General features: G+C 43.9%; 1 protein-coding gene across 1 annotated transcript in view; it reads right to left on the bottom strand.

Moving 5' to 3' along the window:
- LOC138666512 (zinc finger protein 721-like) overlaps window positions 1-22,904 on the bottom strand; it is a 620,944-nt gene that overhangs the window by 49,371 nt on the left and 548,669 nt on the right. The window contains exon 7 of the mRNA XM_069754726.1: window positions 18,870-20,474. Coding sequence (XP_069610827.1) covers window positions 18,870-20,474 — 1,605 coding nt within the window. The remainder of the gene's footprint in view (window positions 1-18,869; window positions 20,475-22,904) is intronic.

Genomic DNA, 22,904 nt, shown 5'->3' with positions numbered 1-22,904 from the left:
CCAACTGCCCGGCTCCAGGTAATCCACTTAGTCTGTGCTATCCACCATCTTAGGTAATATAAAATTTAGCACTCAGTGGATATACACCATTCCTGCAAATATATGAAGGGGACAATATAAGAATTAAAAACAGCATACAATAAAACATCAAAGCATAAAGAACATTAACATGCTGGGAGGAGTCCTTGAAGCTCATAAGATCTGGTGATTACCAAACAAAAAGTGAACATAAAATGTACCAACAATTACTCCCAGCCGTTACCCCACTAGCTCGGGAGCACCATAACCACAGGGTTCCAATGTTCACTTGAACTTCCTGAGGATTCAACAAACCCTTGCTGAAAATCCCCTCTACCATTCACCAGATCAAGAACCAAATTAAATTCCAAAAAGAGGAATCCATATCCCAATGGATCCCCCAGACCAATTTATAACCAACTTCAAGGACCCCTCCCCCCACCCCCCCCTAACTGCACAAGATGTGGGATAAGTGAAGATGAAAACACCATGTAAGTTTACAACCAAGGTATATTACAGGTTGATCCTGGAAAATGTCCCATCATAAGGTCAGATACATTCGATGATGGGCAATGCTGTTATATGCTGTAACAATAAAGAAGCCGCCTGCTCCTCTACAGCAGTTACAGACAGGCTCTCTAACCACCAGCTGCACATACATCATAAGAAAATATAATATGTAGGTCTAGTATAAGCTGCCTGCAGCCATAAGTGTATGTGCAGAAAATGGCAAGGTCTGTGTCCCCAGTCAGTCACACTACCTACATACAATAGACGAGAGACAGGGCTGAAAACTGGGCCCATGATGTGTTCTCCAGAGCAAGGTGCAGCATCACACTAGGAGTGCCCACTCACTGCCCGCCATGTGCTGAGTTATTAGTGCCCACTCACTGCCCCCGCCATGTGCTGAGTTATTAGTGCCCACTCACCACCCCACCATGTGCTGAATTACTCCCCGAATAATTATTGACACCTGATAAAATATATATAGTAAGGCTCCAGGTAATCCACTCAGGCTTCAGGCTTGTGATAAGCTGCCTGCAGCCATAAGTATATACAGAAAAAGGGGTGGATATATCAGGCAGGACAGCATGCAACATAATAGGACTAAAGGCTGCCTTATCTCCAGAAATAAAGCACGGATTTGGAAGTCATGTACAGATTATATGTGCAGCAAGGAAAATAACCTGGAGACCCAGGATCTAACATGTACTCAAAGTCTGTATACATGATAAGCATGCTGCGCAGAGATGGAGCCTTTTCTCATATATCACATATAGATAGTGAGAGTAACCTGGTTATCACCCAGCATCATCAGACTGTACTGCAGCAGAGATGAGGTCACATGCAGGTCACCAGACTCCATAAATGGGAAGGGGGGAATCAGCAGACAGCAGCATACAATGCACAGACAAGAAGTGCAGCCTCTTACCCATATATATATATATAAGGTATATATATATACCATCCCTTTACTGCTCCCTCTCACCAGTGACTAGTCCCTGCAACTGCCCAGCTCCATGCTACCAATAGCAGACACTGTATGTGTCAATGCTCTGACCCATCACACAGATACACAAAACTCATGAAGACTCTGCACAATACAGCAGAAATAAGACACAACAGCCATGTCTGTAAGCAGGTCACACAGGAGCTGTCTCTGCAGTGTGTGAGGCAACTTGTAACAGACCCATGAGGGAACATGGCAGCTACATGAATCTCTGAGGTAATATTACTCCCAAATAAGATGTAAGAGCTGAGACTACACTAATACATGATGAATGTGGAGTAGTATATCAGCCATGTCTGCAGGGAGGTACACATGAGGGAACATGGCGGCTACATGAATTTCTGAGGAAAAATTGATCCCATAGATGATGTAGGAGCTGATACTACACTAATATATGATGTGTGAAGTGAATGTACTCCTATCAGCTATAATGTGAGGTGATAACCCCAGTATTATACTCCCTGAGACTGCAGACATGTTTCCTCCTGTCCATCGTGTGAGAGAAAGAGGGAGAGCCAGAGTTGCCTCCCCTATATAAGCCCCACCCTCCTCACAGTAATACACCAGGCACAAACATCTAAACTCCTTCCTCTTAAAGCAACATCACTCTTGTTTAAAATCTACACTGCAATACAAACAAAGGCTGCAGGAGTTCTCAGTCCACCCATTCCCAAGTCATGTCCACCTCCGTCTAGTCTCCGGTGGTTTCTTAAAAGCCATCCCACCACGACAAGGTAACTGATCGGGATGGTCCTATGCTGAGGTCAACTCTGACACATGGTAAGGTTTTTAATATTAGACAGTGTAGGACCGTCCCGATCATTGTCACCTTGTCGACAGTGGGATGGCATTTATGCTATTTTTGATCAAAACAGTATTACTAAGAAGCTGAGTTATTTAGATGCACTTTTGCTTTTTGCTTATTTAGTTACAGCAGAGTTTTTGCTCATTTTGTTTTTTTGTAGGTTTTATATGCTTTATGGCCAATGTGAACATGCGTTTATGTGCTGCATGTATACCAACTTAAATCAAGCTCAATCCTTATGTTTTTTCACACGTCTATTACAGTCACATGTCTAATTACAGTCACATGTCGTATTACAGTCACATGTCTGTTATAGTCACACGTCTATTACAGTCACATGTGTTATTACAGTCACATATCTTATTACAGTCACATGTCTGTTATAGTCACGTCTATTACAGTCACGTCTTATTACAGTCGCATGACTTATTACAGTCACATGTCTATTACAGTCACATGTCTTATTAGTCACATGTCCACTACAGTCACACGTCTATTACAGTCACATGTCTTATTAGTCACATGTCTTATTACAGTCACATGTCTTATTACAGTCACATGTCTATTACAGTCACATGTTTATTACAGTCACATGTCTTATTACAGTCACATGTCTGTTATAGTCACATGTCTATTAAAGTCATATGTCTTATTACAGTCACACGTCTATTAGTCACGTTTATTACAGTCACATGTCTTATTACAGTCACATGTCTGTTATAGTCACATGTCTATTACAGTCATGTCTTATTACAGTCACACGTCTATTACAATCACATGTCTTATTATGGTCACATGTCCACTACAGTCACCCATCTATTACAGTCACTTGTCTTATTACAGTCGCATGTCTTATTACAGTCACATCTTATTACAGTCACATGTCTATTACAGTCACACATCTATTAGAGCATATGTCTTATTATGGTCACATGTCCACTACAGTCACACGTCTATTACAGTCACTTGTCTTATTACAGTCGCATGTCTTATTACAGTCACATCTTATAACAGTCACGTCTTATTGCAGTCACATGTCTATTACAGTCAAACATGTGGAGCGCCCCCAGACACAGGGCCACAAGTCACTCGGTACCGGTCCCTTCTCCTTCGGTTCTGCGGTTGTCACGGTGGCTGGACCCGGTCGTGACCCTGCTAAGGGGCGTCCAATGAAGGTGGTAGTACAGTTTGTCAGGGGTTCGTGACGCCACCTGTGGTGTTCGGTCAGGGTGACCGACGCTGCTGTGGGGTACGCTGGGGTGATGGAATGGCAGCTGGATGGTGTACCTTCCCACAGGTGAAGTATATCCCCAGGGCTTCCCAGTAAGGTGGATGGTGATGGTGTGAGGTGCAGGCAATAACGAGGACACAAGGTTGCAGTCTCTTTACCTCTTTACTGAAGGCTTCAATATACTCAGTTCAGAGCACGTTCAACCGGGCTATCAGAGACCGGCCGGTCCGATGGGCACATCCCGAGTTTCCCTCGCAGATGGAAATCGTTGCCTACCAATAGCGCCTGTGTGTTGTAGTCCTACCCTGCTGAGCATTCGGAATAGTCCTCACAACTGCTGTTCTCCTTCGTTCGTTCTCTACAGCTTTCTCTCTATCTCGTTCTTTGGTTCCAGATGTTGCTAGTTTCTAACGTCCCCCAGATATGTTATGGCTAGGACGCCACCCGTATGACGGGAAGGCTTGGAGGTCTTCCGGGACCCTAGAGACGCCCCTCTCCCAATGTTGCCCCCTATGTCTTCGTAGGTGTAGAAGGTAGACAGCCAACCTATGATTAACTGTCCAGCGGAATTTGAAGTAAGGCCTGAAGTCAGTTACTCCTACGGTGATCCGGCCACCGACTACGCGCCTCAGTAAGATGTTGCCTTCCTCTCTCGGCACGACTCTTACTGGCTCTCCTTTGTGCTGATCTCGTTTACACTGTTCCACAATATTCTTCCCTTCTTGTCTCTTTCTTAGGATACCGCCGCAAGGTGTGCAGGCGCGGTTCCGTTACGTTCTGTTCGCTAGGCACCTGCCAGGTTCCCACGACTACCACTCCCCAGTGCGATGGCGGGACCTTCTCCTCTCCGGTGAGGTCTATCACCTCTACAGGTCGTGGCTGTTTCCTCCAAGCCACCACTAGACGTCGCTGGTGCTCCGTCACCGGCAGGATTCTTAAGTCCCGCTCCTGCGGGGCACAACTCCCTGGCCGGGTGCAAAGTCCTGACGCAGCCGGAGTGGGCAGAGGAGGGGACACAGGAGACAGATGGATCTCCGTAGGGTGGCCCAACCGGGAACTCACTCGGGCACGGGCTTCCAGGTAACATGCCAGCCACCCAGCCATCAGGCATCCGCCCTCCAGGTTTTCCCTCAGGCGGCTTTACAGCAGTCAAGTCCTGCAGCGGCGGGGACTCTGGGATTACCGCGGGCGATACAGGCCTGTGCCTGGCCAGGTCGTCTCCATGCGGTGGCCTGGGAGTCGCCATCTTTGTCCCCTTCTCCAGATCTTCTTCTCGGGCTCTCTTTCGGGGGCGGCTCCGTCCCCACTGTCCCCACCCTCCGTAGAGGATGAGAAGGCGGACCTCGGCGGCTGACGGGCCCGCCCTCAAGATACAGCAATGCTTAGACTGGGCGGCCATTATCGTTCGCGCTCTTCGGTTCTTCTACACCCACTTCCACGCCCTTCTTCTTCTCCTGCTTTCCTCGTGGCGCGACAATGGCGGCAGTTTTGGCGGGAATCTTGCGTCAATAGCAATGCACAGTCCTTGCAGTAAATCACAATTCCAACACGTCTCAATCACAGTTCCAAGGCACACATGACCCAATTCTTCAGGCTTAAGTACGATCCTGTTCGTGACGCCAAGTTGGAGCGCCCCCAGACACAGGGCCACAAGTCACTCGGTACCGGTCCCTTCTCCTTCGGTTCTGCGGTTGTCACGGTGGCTGGACCCGGTCGTGACCCTGCTAAGGGGCGTCCAATGAAGGTGGTAGTACAGTCTGTCAGGGGTTCGTGACGCCACCTGTGGTGTTCGGTCAGGGTGACCGACGCTGCTGTGGGGTCCGCTGGGGTGATGGAATGGCAGCTGGATGGTGTACCTTTCCACAGGTGAAGTATATCCCCAGGGCTTCCCAGTAAGGTGGATGGTGATGGTGTGAGGTGCAGGCAATAACGAGGACACAAGGTTGCAGTCTCTTTACCTTTTTACTGAAGACTTCAATATACTCAGTCTAGAGCACGTTCAACCGGGCTATCAGAGACCGGCCGGTCCGATGGGCACATCCAGAGTTTCCCTCGCAGATGGAAATCGTTGCCTACCAATAGCGCCTGTGTGTTGTAGTCCTACCCTGCTGAGCATTGGGAATAGTCCTCACAACTGCTGTTCTCCTTCGTTCGTTCTCTACAGCTTTCTCTCTCTCTCTCTCTCGTTCTTTGGTTCCAGATGTTGCTAGTTTCTAACGTCCCCCACATATGTTATGGCTAGGACGCCACCCGTATGACGGGAAGGCTTGGAGGTCTTCCGGGACCCTAGAGACGCCCCTCTCCCAATGTTGCCCCCTATGTCTTCGTAGGTGTAGGAGGTAGACAGCCAACCTATGATTAACTGTCCAGCGGAATTTGAAGTAAGGCCTGAAGTCAGTTACTCCTACGGTGATCCGGCCACCGACTACGCGCCTCAGTAAGATGTTGCCTTCCTCTCTCGGCACGACTCTTACTGGCTCTCCTTTGTGCTGATCTCGTTTACACTGTTCCACAATATTCTTCCCTTCTTGTTTCTTTCTTAGCATACCGCCGCAAGGTGTGCAGGCGCGGTTCCGTTACGTTCTGTTCTGTTCGCTAGGCACCTGACAGGTTCCCACGCCTGACAGGGACCCCCCTGTGCCTTCTCCCTGCAACACCCCCTGCCACGGGATGTTGCCTGGTTCCAACCCAGTCAGCTTCTAACTAACTTCCTCCCCAGCCCCTAGTTTTACCAGTGTGAGGAGTGGCCCAATAAATAAAGCCTTTTTCTCCCCCTAGTGGCCGGAGTGTGAAGTGTAATGTGTTCTGGTGATACCTGGTCAGGAGAACTCCTTAGTGCCATCAGACGTACCGCTGCTCCCCTTAGTGGCAGAGCGCTATACTGCAACGACCAGGTCTGTGGGGCGCTGCACATCTATTAGAGCACGTCTTATTACAGTCACATGTCTAAAAATGGGCCATCTGAAGATATGTTTATTATCCCTACCTAGTTAATAAACAGTTGTAATTGCATATGTTGAAATATGTCAGATCCTAAATAAATAAAATATGGTTTATATCTGTTAGAATCGAGGTCATGTGCTTTTTAAAATGCAATCTGGTAATAAGAGGAAAAAAGAACCAAGAAGTGGATGTGTAGAGCTATAGGTCGGTGCGATTAACAGTTGTGCTTGTGGGTTGAAACGACTGACCTGGTAGCTAAACATGGTGTAAATTATGGGATGGATGTTCCTCGTGTTGTGATATGTGTATTAGTGGATTTACTGTATAAATATTTATATCTATTTTCATTTTATCTATTTCAAATTTAATAAAATTCAGTAAAAAAAACTTATTTGAATAAAAAGCATAGTGAGCTGATTCTTCACTGCCTAAAGAGCAGACACCGATAACGGAGAAAAAGAAGGAGCCGACCGCAACATCAGGGGAAATTCCAGGATGGGATTCCTCTCAGTGCCGAGCTCAGAGAGTGAGGTCAACTCAGTTCAATAGTGTGGAATTTACTCCACTCACAACTAACAGCATGAAGAGGAAACCAGAGAGGTAATATACCAGGGTCGTGGACAGGAAACCAGAGAGGTAATATACCAGGGTCATGGACAGGAAACCAGAGAGCTAATATACCAGGGTCATGGACAGGAAACCAGAGAGCTAATATACCAGGGTCATGGACAGGAAACCAGAGAGCTAATATACCAGGGTCATGGACAGGAATCCAGAGAGGTAATATACCAGGGTCATGGACAGGAAACCAGAGAGCTAATATACCTGGGTCATGGACAGGAAACCAGAGAGCTAATATACCAGGGTCATGGACAGGAAACCAGAGAGGTAATATACCAGGGTCTTGGACAGAAAACCAGAGAGGTAATATACCAGGGTCATGGACAGAAAACCAGAGAGGTAATTTACCCAGGTCATAGGCAGGAAACCAAAGAGGTAATATACAAGGGTCATGGACAGGAAACCAGATAGCTAATATACCAGGGTCATGGAGCCGACAGCAACATCAGGGGAAATTCCGGGATGGGATTCCTCTCAGTGCCGAGCTCAGAGAGTGAGGTCAACTCAGTTCAATAGTGTGGAATTTACTCCACTCACAACTAACAGCATGAAGAGGAAACCAGAGAGGTAATATACCAGGGTCGTGGACAGGAAACCAGAGAGCTAATATACCAGGTTAATGGACAGGAAACCAGAGAGGTAATATACCAGCGTCATGGACAGGAAACCAGAGAGCTAATATACCAGGGTCATGGACAGGAAACCAGAGAGGTAATATACCAGGGCCATGGACAGGAAACCAGAGAGCTAATATACCAGGGTCATGAACAGGAATACAGAGAGGTAATATACCAGGGTCATGGACAGGAATCCAGAGAGGTAATATACCAGGGTCATGGACAGGAAACCAGAGAGCTAATATACCTGGGTCATGGACAGGAAAACAGAGAGCTAATATACCAGGGTCATGGACAGGAAACCAGAGAGCTAATATACCAGGGTCATGGACAGGAAACCAGAGAGGTAATATACCAGGGTCATGGACAGAAAACCAGAGAGGTAATATACCAGGGTCATGGACAGAAAACCAGAGAGGTAATTTACCCAGGTCATAGGCAGGAAACCAAAGAGGTAATATACATGGGTCATGGACAGGAAACCAGAGAGCTAATATACCAGGGTCATGGACAGGAAACCAGAGAGCTAATATACCAGGGTCATGGACAGGAAACCAGAGAGCTAATATACCAGGGTCATGGACAGGAAACCAGAGAGGTAATATACCAGGGTCATGGACAGGAAACCAGAGAGCTAATATACCAGGGTCATGGACAGGAAACCAGAGAGCTAATATACCAGGGTCATGGACAGGAAACCAGAGAGGTAATATACCAGGGTCACGGACAGGAAACCAGAGAGGTAATATACCAGGGTCACGGACAGGAAAGCAGCTAGGTAAGAAACCAGGGTCATGGACAGGAAACTAGAGAGCTAATATACTGGGGTCATGGACAGGAAACCAGAGAGGTAATATACCAGGGTCATGGACAGAAAACCAGAGAGGTAATTTACCCAGGTCATAGGCAGGAAACCAAAGAGTTAATATACAAGGGTCATGGAAAGGAAACCAGAGAGCTAATATACAAGGGTCATGGACAGGAAACCAGAGAGCTAATATACCAGAGTCATGGACAGGAAACCAGAGAGCTAATATACCAGGGTCATGGACAGGAAACCAGAGAGGTAATATAGAAGGGTAACGGACAGGAAAGCAGCTAGGTAAGATACCAGGGTCATGGACAGGAAACCAGAGAGCTAATATACTGGGGTCATGGACAGGAAACCAGAGAGGTAATATGCCAGGGTCATGGACAGAAAACCAGAGAGGTAATTTACCCGGGTCATAGGCAGGAAACCAAAGAGGTAATATACAAGGGTCATGGACAGGAAACCAGAAAGCTAGTATACAAGGGTCATGGACAGGAAACCAGAGAGGTAAGATACCAGGGTCATGGACAGGAAACTAGAGAGGTAATATACCAGGGTCATGGACAGGAAACCAGAGAGGTAATATACCAGGGTCATGGACAGGAAATCAGAGAGGTAAGATACCAGGGTCAGAATCATGACTTCCAGAAAAAATGATTGAACCGTTTCTTATATACTGATATGTATTTTTGTGGCTATTTAAATGTATAAATATTTTTAAGCATGTTAATTTTATTTATATTTTATTCTAATTGTTTGAATACAAATATTTCTAAGCTCAAACTTCACTGCATGAGGAGCAGGCACAGAGAGCAGTAAATCACCAGGATGAGCCGAACGCTGCATCAGAGCTGGGAATCCGCTCCCACTGAGCTCAGAAAGTGAGGTGGACGGAGTTTAACCCCTTCACGACATGCCCTGTACTAGTACGGCGCATGTTGTGTCTCCCCCTTTGATGCAGGGCTCCGGCGGTGAGCCCACATCAAAGTCGCGACATGTCAGCTGTTTTGTACAGCTAACATGTGCCCGCAATAGCGGCAGGTGGAATCGCGATCCACCTGCCGCTATTAACCAGTTAAATGCCGCTGTCAAACGCTGACAGCGGCATTTAACTACGGCTTCCGGCCACGCGGACGGAAATGCGCGCATCCCCGACCCCCATCACATGATCGGTCAACGATGCATCGGCATAGTAACCAGAGGTCTCCTTGAGACCTCTATGGCTACTGATACCTGCTTGCTGTGAGCGCCACTCTGTGGTCGGCGCTCATAGCAAGCCTGCAATTCAGCTACATTGCAGAGCCGATCAGGCTATGCCAGCTTCTAGCCTCCCATGGAGGCTATTGAAGCATGGCAAAAGTAAAAAAAAAAAAAATGTTTTAAAAATATGAAAAAAATAAAAAAAACATAAAAGTTTAAATCAGCCCCCTTTCGCCCCATCCATAATAAAACAATAAAAAAAAAATCAAACCTACACATATTTGGTATTGCCGAATTCAGAATTGCCCGATCTATCAATAAAAAAAAAGCATTAACCTGATCGCTAAACGGCGTAGCGAGAAAAATATTCAAAACGCCAGAATTATGTTTTTTAGTCGCCGCGACATTGCATTAAAATGCAATAACGGGTGATCAAAAGATCGTATCTGCACACAAGTGGTATCATTAAAAACGTCAGCTCGGCACGCAAAAATAAGCCCTCACCTGACCCCAGATCACAAAAAATGGAAATGCTACGGGTATTGGAAAATGGCGCTTTTTTTTTTTTTTTTTTTAGCAAAGTCTTGTATAGTTTTTCACCACTTAGATAAAAAATAACCTAGACATGTTTGGCGTCTATGAACTCGTAATGATCTGGGGAATCAAAATGTCAGGTCAGTTTTAGCATATAATGAAACTAGCAAAAAAGCCAAACAAAAAACAAGTGTGGGATTGCACTTTTTTTGCAATTTCACCAAACTTGGAAATTGTTCCCGTTTTCTAGTACAAGACATGGTAAAACCAATGGTGTCGTTCAAAAGTACAACTCGTCCCGCAAAAAATAAGCCCTCACATGGCCAAATTGACGGAAAAATAAAAGCGTTATGGCTCTGGGAAGGAGGGGAGCGAAAAACTAAAAAGGGCTGCGTCTTGAAGGAGTTAATAGCATGGGATCCGTTCAGCTCACAAATAGCAGTAAGGAAAGGTGACCAGAACCACAGTGTACCAGGGCCACAGAGAGAAACATGGGTTCCAGGAAATATGGGCCCCAGAAGTCCTGTTAAAAACTAGAAATCAGGAATATCAGGAAATTTATGGGAAAAAGAAGAAAAGAGAAAATTGGGATGAAAAGAAAAAGGGGTAAGTTTTTCATATTAGGCTCAATATGTACCTGGCTTGGTTTTAATAAGGCTAGGTTCACATTGCGTTAACAGCAGCACGTTCAACACATGCGTTAATGGGCTGCTGTATCAAGTGGAAGGACCATTATTAGTGTTCATCAGCAGGAGCTATATTTGATAATTTATTTTATATGTACAGCTAATTTATAACCCAAACTTGTTAATTGTGTGGATTTGTCTGGCCTAACAGAGATAATCACAGGGAGTGAGGGTGTGAAGACAAAATAGTATTTTGACACGGTCACTGCTTCAAATAGAGTCTTCATTGCTAGTGCATAAATCAAGAAGCAGCAGAACATGGCAAACCCCACAATGTTCACACACCAAAGAGGCATACACAGACAAGACAGAACTATAGAGATGATTAAATTACCCAGATGTTCCCTTTTACGCCAGTTTCGTTTGTAATGCTTCCTCGGAAAGAGTTTCTGAGGAAGCATTACAAGCGAAACGCGTGTAATGTGCGGTTTTCCACGTTCTGCTTCTTCTGGATTTATGCACTAGTAATGAAGACTATTTGAAGCAGTGGCCATGTCATGCACATAATGCCACACATGTCCTATGGAATGGGGTTTATAACATTTATTGTTTGTACTATTTTTTGGATGTTTACTTGAGCACTGTCACTTTATTAGTCTACAATTTAATATTCACTCATGTGTGGATTGTAAACCCGTTCTATATTTTTTTTTTGTATCTGGGTTTATTTTGAATTGCTATTTACCGCTTACACCCGAGATTGTTCATGATATATGTAAGATAGCTCTTACTGCATGTGTTGGGGGACACTCACTTAGCAACGGGATTCAGTCACACAGGCACGAATTTCTCCATTAAACAGTCTATGCGGTTTATTTAGGCATCATAAACCGCCATGTTACACACCACACACATATAGTTCATAGTACACGACTTCAATCACTTTTCAGACACTACACCCGCCAGTCCTCCTCTGACAAGTTCCCGGGGGTGTCCATGCGCCGTATCAATGTCTCTACTCACATAGCACGACATTAAGTTGCAGTCTCTAAACACGCCGGACCATACTCCGTCCAGTTACCGTGGGTGATCACACAGTTCATAAACATCCATGGAACATCACTGGCAGATATTCGTCTGTCCATTACCCCCTTTATCTGGAGTTACTTTTCAGGAGCTCCTGCTCCACACGCTGACTCCTCATCAGTCCTCTCTCCCAGGGAAACTGCTTAACTGGGATCACCGTCTCAGACCATGCCTTGCTCACCAGGCCACCCAACAGTTTAAGACCCACAGAAGGATGGTAGCTTCCCCAACATAGTAGCCATCACAGGCTCTGCAAGACAATGGCCTCTCCCCGTGCTCTTCAGGAATCCAGTCCTACTCCCAGAACATTCCATCACAAAGGCCATCCAGGTCTACAGCCTCTCCGTGTGCTATTCAGGACGTCCGTCCCACTCCCAGGACCGCCCAACACACAGGCCTGCAGGTCTATGGCCTCTCCATGTGCTTTTTCAGGAATTCAGACCTACTCCCAGGACATTCCAACACACAGGATATCCAAGACCTGACACACCGATCATGTGACCAGACCTCAGTCACATTATATTACTGTAGCCACCCCCATAGGTGGGAGGTGTGTATGGTTAGTCAAACCCGCCCAGCTCTCCGACTAACCATGTAAGCCTCCCTTTAGAACTACACAAACACTTGTGGGACTACAGGTACCAGAACAATATTACTGGCTTACAGCGCAGAGCATCTCCTCTGCGACACATAACGGCCATTCACATTGACGCCAGTCACTGTCTCACTATCACAGTTACGCCTGCGATTGCCTTGCACTCCCATGGCCTCAATACACCTCCGTGCGTATTCTGAGAACATACAGCGCCCCTTAGCTGTTACAGGGGTCACTGTCTCACATATAGGATGATATCGTATATAATTGTTATACTTCTTCCATATGGGTTTTCCACTTAAAATTATTTATATGTAAATGATTTTACTAAACTACACTTTGCGACAGATTTAACATGTTTTATATACTTACCCGATGATTTTTCTCTGCATAATCTCTTCTTTTTACATGTTTTCAAGTGTTTTGTTGAAATAAAGATATTGTCTTTCATACTGAAATTTTTGCTTATGGGAGTAAGGTTTATAGGCTATGTTATTGATTTCTACTCCTGAATATATATAGGAACTTTTTGGGCTTTTTATACATGGTTAGACAAAGAAACTATATATAGCGACAAAAGGCGTATACATGATAACGTCATACTGCAGGGAAAGACAAAGAAAGTGAAAATGCAACAAGACAATATTTGGTAGTATTTCACCAAACTCCATTACAATCCATAAATCCCCATGTCTCTCTTAACAAATGACTTACTCACATAACTCTTCACATATTGACAACTGTATTGTCCTTGTCACACACACTACTTACTACCATATGACACCACTTATTTACTCTCACAATGCCCAGCAGCTACTCCATTCAACCTTTGTATATGCCAACCATAACTGCTAATGGCTCTGATGCCATTTTTTGTGTCCATTCTAGAGCTCCCATAACGGCATCTCACTAGCTGCAAAGTTAGTTAGCAAAAGTTTTTCCAAGGTGGCAGCTCAGTCCGACATGGCTGTTCAACATATTTAATTCAAGCTTGGGATTCAAGCTTGAGGAGGCTAATTTGCATATTCCAGGTGCCTTCTGGGAAAAGCGAAGAGTCTCCCTAAGCTAGAAGATCGTTGGGTACAGCCGGGACCAGCTGCTTGGAAAGCATCACCAAACCAGGGATTCAAGCTTGAGGAGGCTAATTTGCATATTCCAGGTGCCTTCTGGGAAAAGCGAAGAGTCTCCCTAAGCTAGAAGATCGTTGGGTACAGCCGGGACCAGCTGCTTGGAAAGCATCACCAAACCAGGGATTCAAGCTTGAGGAGGCTAATTTGCATATTCCAGGTGCCTTCTGGGAAAAGCGAAGAGTCTCCCTAAGCTAGAAGATCGTTGGGTACAGCCGGGACCAGCTGCTTGGAAAGCATCACCAAACCAGGGATTCAAGCTTGAGGAGGCTAATTTGCATATTCCAGGTGCCTTCTGGGAAAAGCGAAGAGTCTCCCTAAGCTAGAAGATCGTTGGGTACAGCCGGGACCAGCTGCTTGGAAAGCATCACCAAACCAGGGATTCAAGCTTGAGGAGGCTAATTTGCATACTCCAGGTGCCTTCTGGGAAAAGCGAAGAGTCTCCCTAAGCTAGAAGATCATTGGGTACAGCCGGGACCAGCTGCTTGGAAAGCATCACCAAACCGCGCGCCGAATTTTTGCCTGTAGGACATTATTGCAAGAGATCTTGGCTGAGTAGATTACACAAGAAGGAAAACACACAGCAAGTCAGCAGGATCTAGGAGCAACATGGCAGATGTGACAACCTATATGGTGAGCTGCAGCATGTGCTACATGTTCACAGATCGACCAGAAGAAGAATCAAATTTCACCTGTCAGAAGTGTAGACTAGTGGCCCTTTTAGAAAAAAAGGTGCGGGGTCTGGAAGAAAGAATAGCAACTTTGAAACTCATCAAAGAGAATGAAGACTTTCTAGACAGAACAGAAGCATCTCTACTGGTCACAGAAGGTGAAAAAAGTGTCAGAGAACCTCCAAAAGCAGATGAGTGGAAGCATGTGACCAAAAGAAGCAAGAAGACCATGGAGAAATCACCAACCACACAACTGAAGAACTGATATCAAATCTTTGTAGAGGATGAAGATGGCACACCTAAGGATGAAGCAATACCAGCAAGCAAAAAAGAAAAGGGCACACAGCAACAAGTGACAGCAAAAAGTACAGCCAAGAAGCAAAGAAGAGTGGTGGTGGTGGGAGACTCACTACTGAGAGGCACAGAAGCAGCCATCTGCAGACCGGACATAACTGCAAGAGAAGTATGCTGCCTTCCAGGTGCGATGATCAAAGATGTGACCGATAGGATACCAAAGCTCTTCAGCTCCAAGGACGTCCACCCATTTCTTCTGATACATGTTGGCACCAATGACACGGCAAGGAAGGACCTACCGACAATCTGCAAAGACTTTGAAGAGTTGGGGAAGAAAGTAAAGGCACTGGATGCACAGGTAGTTTTTTCTTCTATCCTTCCAGTAGACGGGCATGGCACCAGGAGATGGAACAGGATCCTTGATGCAAACAACTGGCTAAGACGATGGTGCAGACAACAAGGATTCGGATTCCTGGACCACGGTGTGAATTACTTGTACGATGGACTCCTCGCCAGAGACGGACTACACCTCAACAAACCTGGGAAACACACATTCGCCAGAAGACTCGCTACACTCATCAGGAGGGCGTTAAACTAGAAGAAGAGGGGACGGGAAGAAAAACATTAGACTCGAACAAAGAAGACCCAGGAAAACATACTCAGAAGGGAGGTAAGAACATTTCTAAAACAATACACAGCGAGGAGATTGGAACAAAACAAAATCCTCTAAACTGCATGCTCGCAAACGCCAGAAGCCTGACAAACAAGATGGAAGAACTAGAAGCAGAAATATCTACAGGTAACTTTGACATAGTGGGAATAACCGAGACATGGTTAGATGAAAGCTATGACTGGGCAGTTAACTTACAGGGTTACAGTCTGTTTAGAAAGGATCGTAAAAATCGGAGAGGAGGAGGGGTTTGTCTCTATGTAAAGTCTTGTCTAAAGTCCACTTTAAGGGAGGATATTAGCGAAGGAAATGAGGATGTCGAGTCCATATGGGTCGAAATTCATGGAGGGAAAAATGGTAACAAAATTCTCATTGGGGTCTGTTACAAACCCCCAAATATAACAGAAAACATGGAAAGTCTACTTCTAAAGCAGATAGATGAAGCTGCAACCCATAATGAGGTCCTGGTTATGGGGGACTTTAACTACCCGGATATTAACTGGGAAACAGAAACCTGTGAAACCCATAAGGCTGGGGTCACATTGCGTTTTGGTCAGAGCGCTAACGGACAGCGTTGCACGGCGAAATTAACGCCATGCAACGCGTCCGTTAGCGCTCCCATTGCCCGCAATGTACCAGCGCATTGCTAGCGCGTGTCATTTTCGGCACGCGCTAGCGACGCGCCGGTCTTTTGTAGCGCGCCTCGAGGTCCGTTCCCCGCTCTCGCAGATCGGGGATCTGCGAGAGCGGGGACGTTAACGCGACCCCGAAACGCGACCCTTTAAAAACATTGCGTTAGCGCAATCCGCTAGCGCTAGCGCTAAACGGATTGCACTAACGCAATGTGACCCTAGCCTAAAGGCAACAGGTTTCTGCTAATAACCAAGAAAAATTATCTTTCACAATTGGTGCAGAATCCAACCAGAGGAGCAGCACTTTTAGACCTAATACTATCTAATAGACCTGACAGAATAACAAATCTGCAGGTGGTCGGGCATCTAGGAAATAGCGACCACAATATTGTACAGTTTCACCTGTCTTTCACTAGGGGGACTTGTCAGGGAGTCACAAAAACACTGAACTTTAGGAAGGCAAAGTTTGACCAGCTTAGAGATGCCCTTAATCTGGTAGACTGGGACAATATCCTCAGAAATAAGAATACAAATAATAAATGGAAAATGTTTAAGAACATCCTAAATAGGCACTGTAAGTGGTTTATACCTTGTGGGAATAAAAGGACTAGAAATAGGAAAAACCCAATGTGGCTAAACAAAGAGGTAAGACAGGCAATTAACAGTAAAAAGAAAGCATTTGCACTACTAAAGCAGGATGGCACCATTGAAGCTCTAAAAAACTATAGGGAGAAAAATACTTTATCTAAAAAACTAATTAAAGCTGCCAAAAAGGAAACAGAGAAGCACATTGCTAAGGAGAGTAAAACTAATCCCAAACTGTTCTTCAACTATATCAATAGTAAAAGAATAAAAACTGAAAATGTAGGCCCCTTAAAAAATAGTGAGGAAAGAATGGTTGTAGATGACGAGGAAAAAGCTAACATATCAAACACCTTCTTCTCCACGGTATTCACGGTGGAAAATGAAATGCTAGGTGAAATCCCAAGAAACAATGGAAACCCTATATTAAGGGTCACCAATCTAACCCAAGAAGAGGTGCGAAACCGGCTAAATAAGATTAAAATAGATAAATCTCCGGGTCCGGATGGCATACACCCACGAGTACTAAGAGAACTAAGTAATGTAATAGATAAACCATTATTTCTTATTTTTAGGGACTCTATAGCGACAGGGTCTGTTCCGCAGGATTGGCACATAGCAAATGTGGTGCCAATATTCAAAAAGGGTTCTAAAAGTGAACCTGGAAATTATAGGCCAGTAAGTCTAACCTCTATTGTTGGTAAAATATTTGAAGGGTTTCTGAGGGATGTTATTCTGGATTATCTCAATGAGAATAACTGTTTAACTCCATATCAGCATGGGTTTATGAGAAATCGCTCCTGTCAAACCAATCTAATCAGTTTTTATGAAGAGGTAAGCTATAGGCTGGACCACGGTGAGTCATTGGACGTGGTATATCTCGATTTTTCCAAAGCGTTTGATACCGTGCCACACAAGAGGTTGGTACACAAAATGAGAATGCTTGGTCTGGGGGAAAATGTGTGTAAATGGGTTAGTAACTGGCTTAGTGATAGAAAGCAGAGGGTGGTTATAAATGGTATAGTCTCTAACTGGGTCGCTGTGACCAGTGGGGTACCGCAGGGGTCAGTATTGGGACCTGTTCTCTTCAACATATTCATTAATGATCTGGTAGAAGGTTTACACAGTAAAATATCGATATTTGCAGATGATACAAAACTATGTAAAGCAGTTAATACAAGAGAAGATAGTATTCTGCTACAGATGGATCTGGATAAGTTGGAAACTTGGGCTGAAAGGTGGCAGATGAGGTTTAACAATGATAAATGTAAGGTTATACACATGGGAAGAAGGAATCAATATCACCATTACACACTGAACGGGAAACCACTGGGTAAATCTGACAGGGAGAAGGACTTGGGGATCCTAGTTAATGATAAACTTACCTGGAGCAGCCAGTGCCAGGCAGCAGCTGCCAAGGCAAACAGGATCATGGGGTGCATTAAAAGAGGTCTGGATACACATGATGAGAGCATTATACTGCCTCTGTACAAATCCCTAGTTAGACCGCACATGGAGTACTGTGTCCAGTTTTGGGCACCGGTGCTCAGGAAGGATATAATGGAACTAGAGAGAGTACAAAGGAGGGCAACAAAATTAATAAAGGGGATGGGAGAACGACAGTACCCAGATAGATTAGCGAAATTAGGATTATTTAGTCTAGAAAAAAGACGACTGAGGGGCGATCTAATAACCATGTATAAGTATATAAGGGGACAATACAGATATCTCGCTGAGGATCTGTTTATACCAAGGAAGGTGACGGGCACAAGGGGGCATTCTTTGCGTCTGGAGGAGAGAAGGTTTTTCCACCAACATAGAAGAGGATTCTTTACTGTTAGGGCAGTGAGAATCTGGAATTGCTTGCCTGAGGAGGTGGTGATGGCGAACTCAGTCGAGGGGTTCAAGAGAGGCCTGGATGTCTTCCTGGAGCAGAACAATATTGTATCATACAATTAGGTTCTGTAGAAGGACGTAGATCTGGGGATTTATTATGATGGAATATAGGCTGAACTGGATGGACAAATGTCTTTTTTCGGCCTTACTAACTATGTTACTATGTTACTATGTAGTACTGATTATTCCCATACAATGAGTGTTTTTATTTTAATTTGACCAAACATGAGGAATGACAAAGGGTTGTCTTGGTAGTAGTCAACCCCTTTAAGATACAATTTCAGTTAAGATATTTCCAACATTCTGAACATAAAAAAGGCTTCTCCCCTGTGTGACTTCCCTTATGTTTATTAAGAGTTGATTTAGGTGGAAAACATTTCCCACATTAAAAACGGCTTCTACTCTGTGTGAATTCTTTGGTGACTAAGAAGAAATGATTTCTTCACAAAACATTTTCCACATTCTGAACATGAAAAAGGCTTCTCCCTCGTGTGAGTTCTCTGGTGTCTAACAAAGTTTGATTTATGGTTAAAACATTTTCCACATTCTAAACAGGAAAAAGGCTTCTCCCCTGTGTGGGTTATCTGATGTCTATTAAGATATGATTTCTGTACAAAACATTTCCCACATTCTGAACATGAAAAAGGCTTTTCACCTGTGTGGGTTCTCTGGTGTTTAACAAAATTTGATTTATGGTTAAAACATTTCCCACATTCTGAACATGAAAAAGGCTTCTCCCCTGTGTGGGTTAGCTGGTGGCTATCAAGATGTGATTTGTGGTTAAAACATTTCCCACATTCTAAACAGGAAAAAGGCTTCTCCCCTGTGTGGCTGCTCTGATGTTTATTAAGATATGATTTCTGTACAAAACATTTCCCACATTGTGAACATGAAAATGGCTTCTCCCCTGTGTGAGTTTTCTGGTGGTTAACAAAATTTGATTTAGAGTTAAAACATTTCCCACATTGTGAACATGAAAAAGGCTTATCTCCTGTGTGAATTATCTGGTGGCTATCAAGATGCGCTTTCTGGTTAAAACATTTTCCACATTCTGAACAGGAAAAAGGCTTCTCCCCTGTGTGAATTCTCTGGTGCTTAACAAAATATTTTTTCTGGTTAAAACATTTTCCACATTCTGAACATAAAAAAGGCTTCTCACCTGTGTGATTTCTTTGGTGTATAACCAGACTCCATTTCTGGGTAAAACCTTTCCCACATTCTGAACAGTAAAAAGGCTTCTCCCCTGTGTGAGTTCTTTGGTGCTTAACCAAATCTGATTTCTGATTAAAGCATTTTCCACATTCTGAACATGAATAAGGCTTTTCCCCTGTGTGAATTCTCTGGTGCTTAACCAAATCTGATTTCTGGTTAAAACATTTCTCACATTCTGAACATGAAAAAGGTTTCTCACCTGTATGATTTCTTTGGTGCATAACAAGATTCCATTTCTGGTTAAAACATATCCCACATTCTGAACAGGAAAAAGGCTTTTCCCCTGTGTGAGTTCTTTGGTGTTTAATCAAATCTGATTTCTGGTTAAACCATTTCCCACATTCTGAACATGAATAAGGCTTATTCCCTCTGTGAATTCTCTGGTGACTAACCAAATCTGATTTCTGGTTAAAATATTTCCCACATTCCGAACATGAAAATAGCGTCTCCTCTGTGTGATTTATCAGGTGTCTAACAAGATCTAATTTTTGGTTAAAACATTTTCCACATTTGGAACAAGAAAATCTATTCTCCACTGTGTGAATTTTTTGATGTTTAAGAAAAGTCTTTTCAAGCGGAAAACCATTTCCATATTTTGAACGTGAAAATGGCATCTTTGCTTTCGAATCAATTTGTTTTTTAGTGCTTATTTTGTGACTTTGATTTTCCTTAGTAGTCAGTAATGAACCAGAAGACAGGACATGTTTCAAAGGATCAGAGGACAGATCTTTGCTGTGAAGGGATGATGGTATATCTGGAGTAATGGCATTCACTTCAATTGTACAGCCATCTGCTAAAAATAAAACCAATTATTATATTTTTTAATAAAATATCCTTAAATTTTACATAAAATTATAATATTAATAATATTAGTAAAAATTATTCACCAAGACAATGACAGTTCACAGTCTAATCGAAAGCCTCATAGCATGAACCCAGTCGATCATGGTGTTCAACTGTATGATCATTCTGCCTCCCAAACAAGGAATAAACAGCCACCAAACAATGTTATATACAGTGGGGCAAAAAAGTATTTAGTCAGTCAGCAATAGTGCAAGTTCCACCACTTAAAAAGATGAGAGGCGTCTGTAATTTACATCATAGGTAGACCTCAACTATGGGAGACAAACTGAGAAAAAAAAATCCAGAAAATCACATTGTCTGTTTTTTTATCATTTTATTTGCATATTATGGTGGAAAATAAGTATTTGGTCAGAAACAAAATTTCATCTCAATACTTTGTAATATATCCTTTGTTGGCAATGACAGAGGTCAAACGTTTTCTGTAAGTCTTCACAAGGTTGCCACACACTGTTGTTGGTATGTTGGCCCATTCCTCCATGCAGATCTCCTCTAGAGCAGTGATGTTTTTGGCTTTTCGCTTGGCAACACGGACTTTCAACTCCCTCCAAAGGTTTTCTATAGGGTTGAGATCTGGAGACTGGCTAGGCCACTCCAGGACCTTGAAATGCTTCTTACGAAGCCACTCCTTCGTTGCCCTGGCGGTGTGCTTTGGATCATTGTCATGTTGAAAGACCCAGCCACGTTTCATCTTCAATGCCCTTGCTGATGGAAGGAGGTTTGCACTCAAAATCTCACGATATATGGCCCCATTCATTCTTTCATGTACCCGGATCAGTCGTCCTGGCCCCTTTGCAGAGAAACAGCCCCAACGCATGATGTTTCCACCACCATGCTTTACAGTAGGTATGGTGTTTGATGGATGCAACTCAGTATTCTTTTTCCTCCAAACACGACAAGTTGTGTTTCTACAAAATAGTTCCAGTTTGGTTTCATCAGACCATAGGACATTCTCCCAAAACTCCTCTGGATCATCCAAATGCTCTCTAGCAAACTTCAGACGGGCCCGGACATGTACTGGCTTAAGCAGTGGGACACGTCTGGCACTCCAGGATCTGAGTCCATGGTGGCGTAGTGTGTTACTTATGGTAGGCCTTGTTACATTGGTCCCAGCTCTCTGCAGTTCATTCATTAGGTCCCCCCGCGTGGTTCTGGGATTTTTGCTCACCGTTCTTGTGATCATTCTGACCCCACGGGGTGGGATTTTTCGTGGAGCCCCAGATCGAGGGAGATTATCAGTGGTCTTGTATGTCTTCCATTTTCTAATTATTGCTCCCACTGTTGATTTCTTCACTCCAAGCTGGTTGGCTATTGCAGATTCAGTCTTCCCAGCCTGGTGCAGGGCTACAATTTTGTTTCTGGTGTCCTTTGACAGCTCTTTGGTCTTCACCATAGTGGAGTTTGGAGTCAGACAGTTTGAGGGTGTGCACAGGTGTCTTTTTATACTGATAACAAGTTTAAACAGGTGCCATTACTACAGGCAATGAGTGGAGGAAAGAGGAGACTCTTAAAGAAGAAGTTACAGGTCTGTGAGAGCCAGAAATCTTGATTGTTTGTTTCTGACCAAATACTTATTTTCCACCATAATATGCAAATAAAATGATAAAAAAACAGACAATGTGATTTTCTGGATTTTTTTTTCTCAGTTTGTCTCCCATAGTTGAGGTCTACCTGTGATGTAAATTACAGACGCCTCTCATCTTTTTAAGTGGTGGAACTTGCACTATTGCTGACTGACTAAATACTTTTTTGCCCCACTGTAGGCAAAAATGATACCAATAAAGCTTCTACTCAAATGAAAAAAAACAAGTCCCCATTCAGGTCCATCATCTGTCAGTGAAAAACAGGGGTTTCCACATTATTAGTGGCTCAAAAAGCTCTTGAAAAGCAACTTGGCTTCCATAAACCAATCCAGCAATATCTGCTCTTGCAAAGTTAAATTTCCATTTGCTTCTGAGCCTTACAGTGTGCTCACCCAACATTTAGCATCCATGTACTTGACACTGCTACAGTGAGAAGAACCCACTTTACTTATGGGTTGTATCTCCTGGAGCACAATCAGAGCACTATGTGTTGGGTAATAAAAAAGCAAATGTGCAGTTTTCAAGTTGCAACATCCACTGCATTCTAATTTCTGGAAACTGGCTGTGGAGTTAAAATAAATCATTACTCCTATAAATTCATTCACTGAGGGTTATAATTTTTAAAATGGAGTCACTTTATGGGGATTTCAACTTCTTTAGTTTTCTGCCATTTTATTATATTAGGGCTTGTTCAAATGGTGTGTCCCATCTTCTCTGGAATCTGCTCCTGCGATGTCTGCTTCCATCACCAGGTGCCGCCTTATTTATTCTGCTGGTGG

The sequence above is a fragment of the Ranitomeya imitator genome, chromosome 2, assembly GCF_032444005.1.
Source record: "Ranitomeya imitator isolate aRanImi1 chromosome 2, aRanImi1.pri, whole genome shotgun sequence".
NCBI lineage: Eukaryota > Metazoa > Chordata > Amphibia > Anura > Dendrobatidae > Ranitomeya > Ranitomeya imitator.
This window is presented reverse-complemented; position numbering and strand designations above follow the sequence as displayed.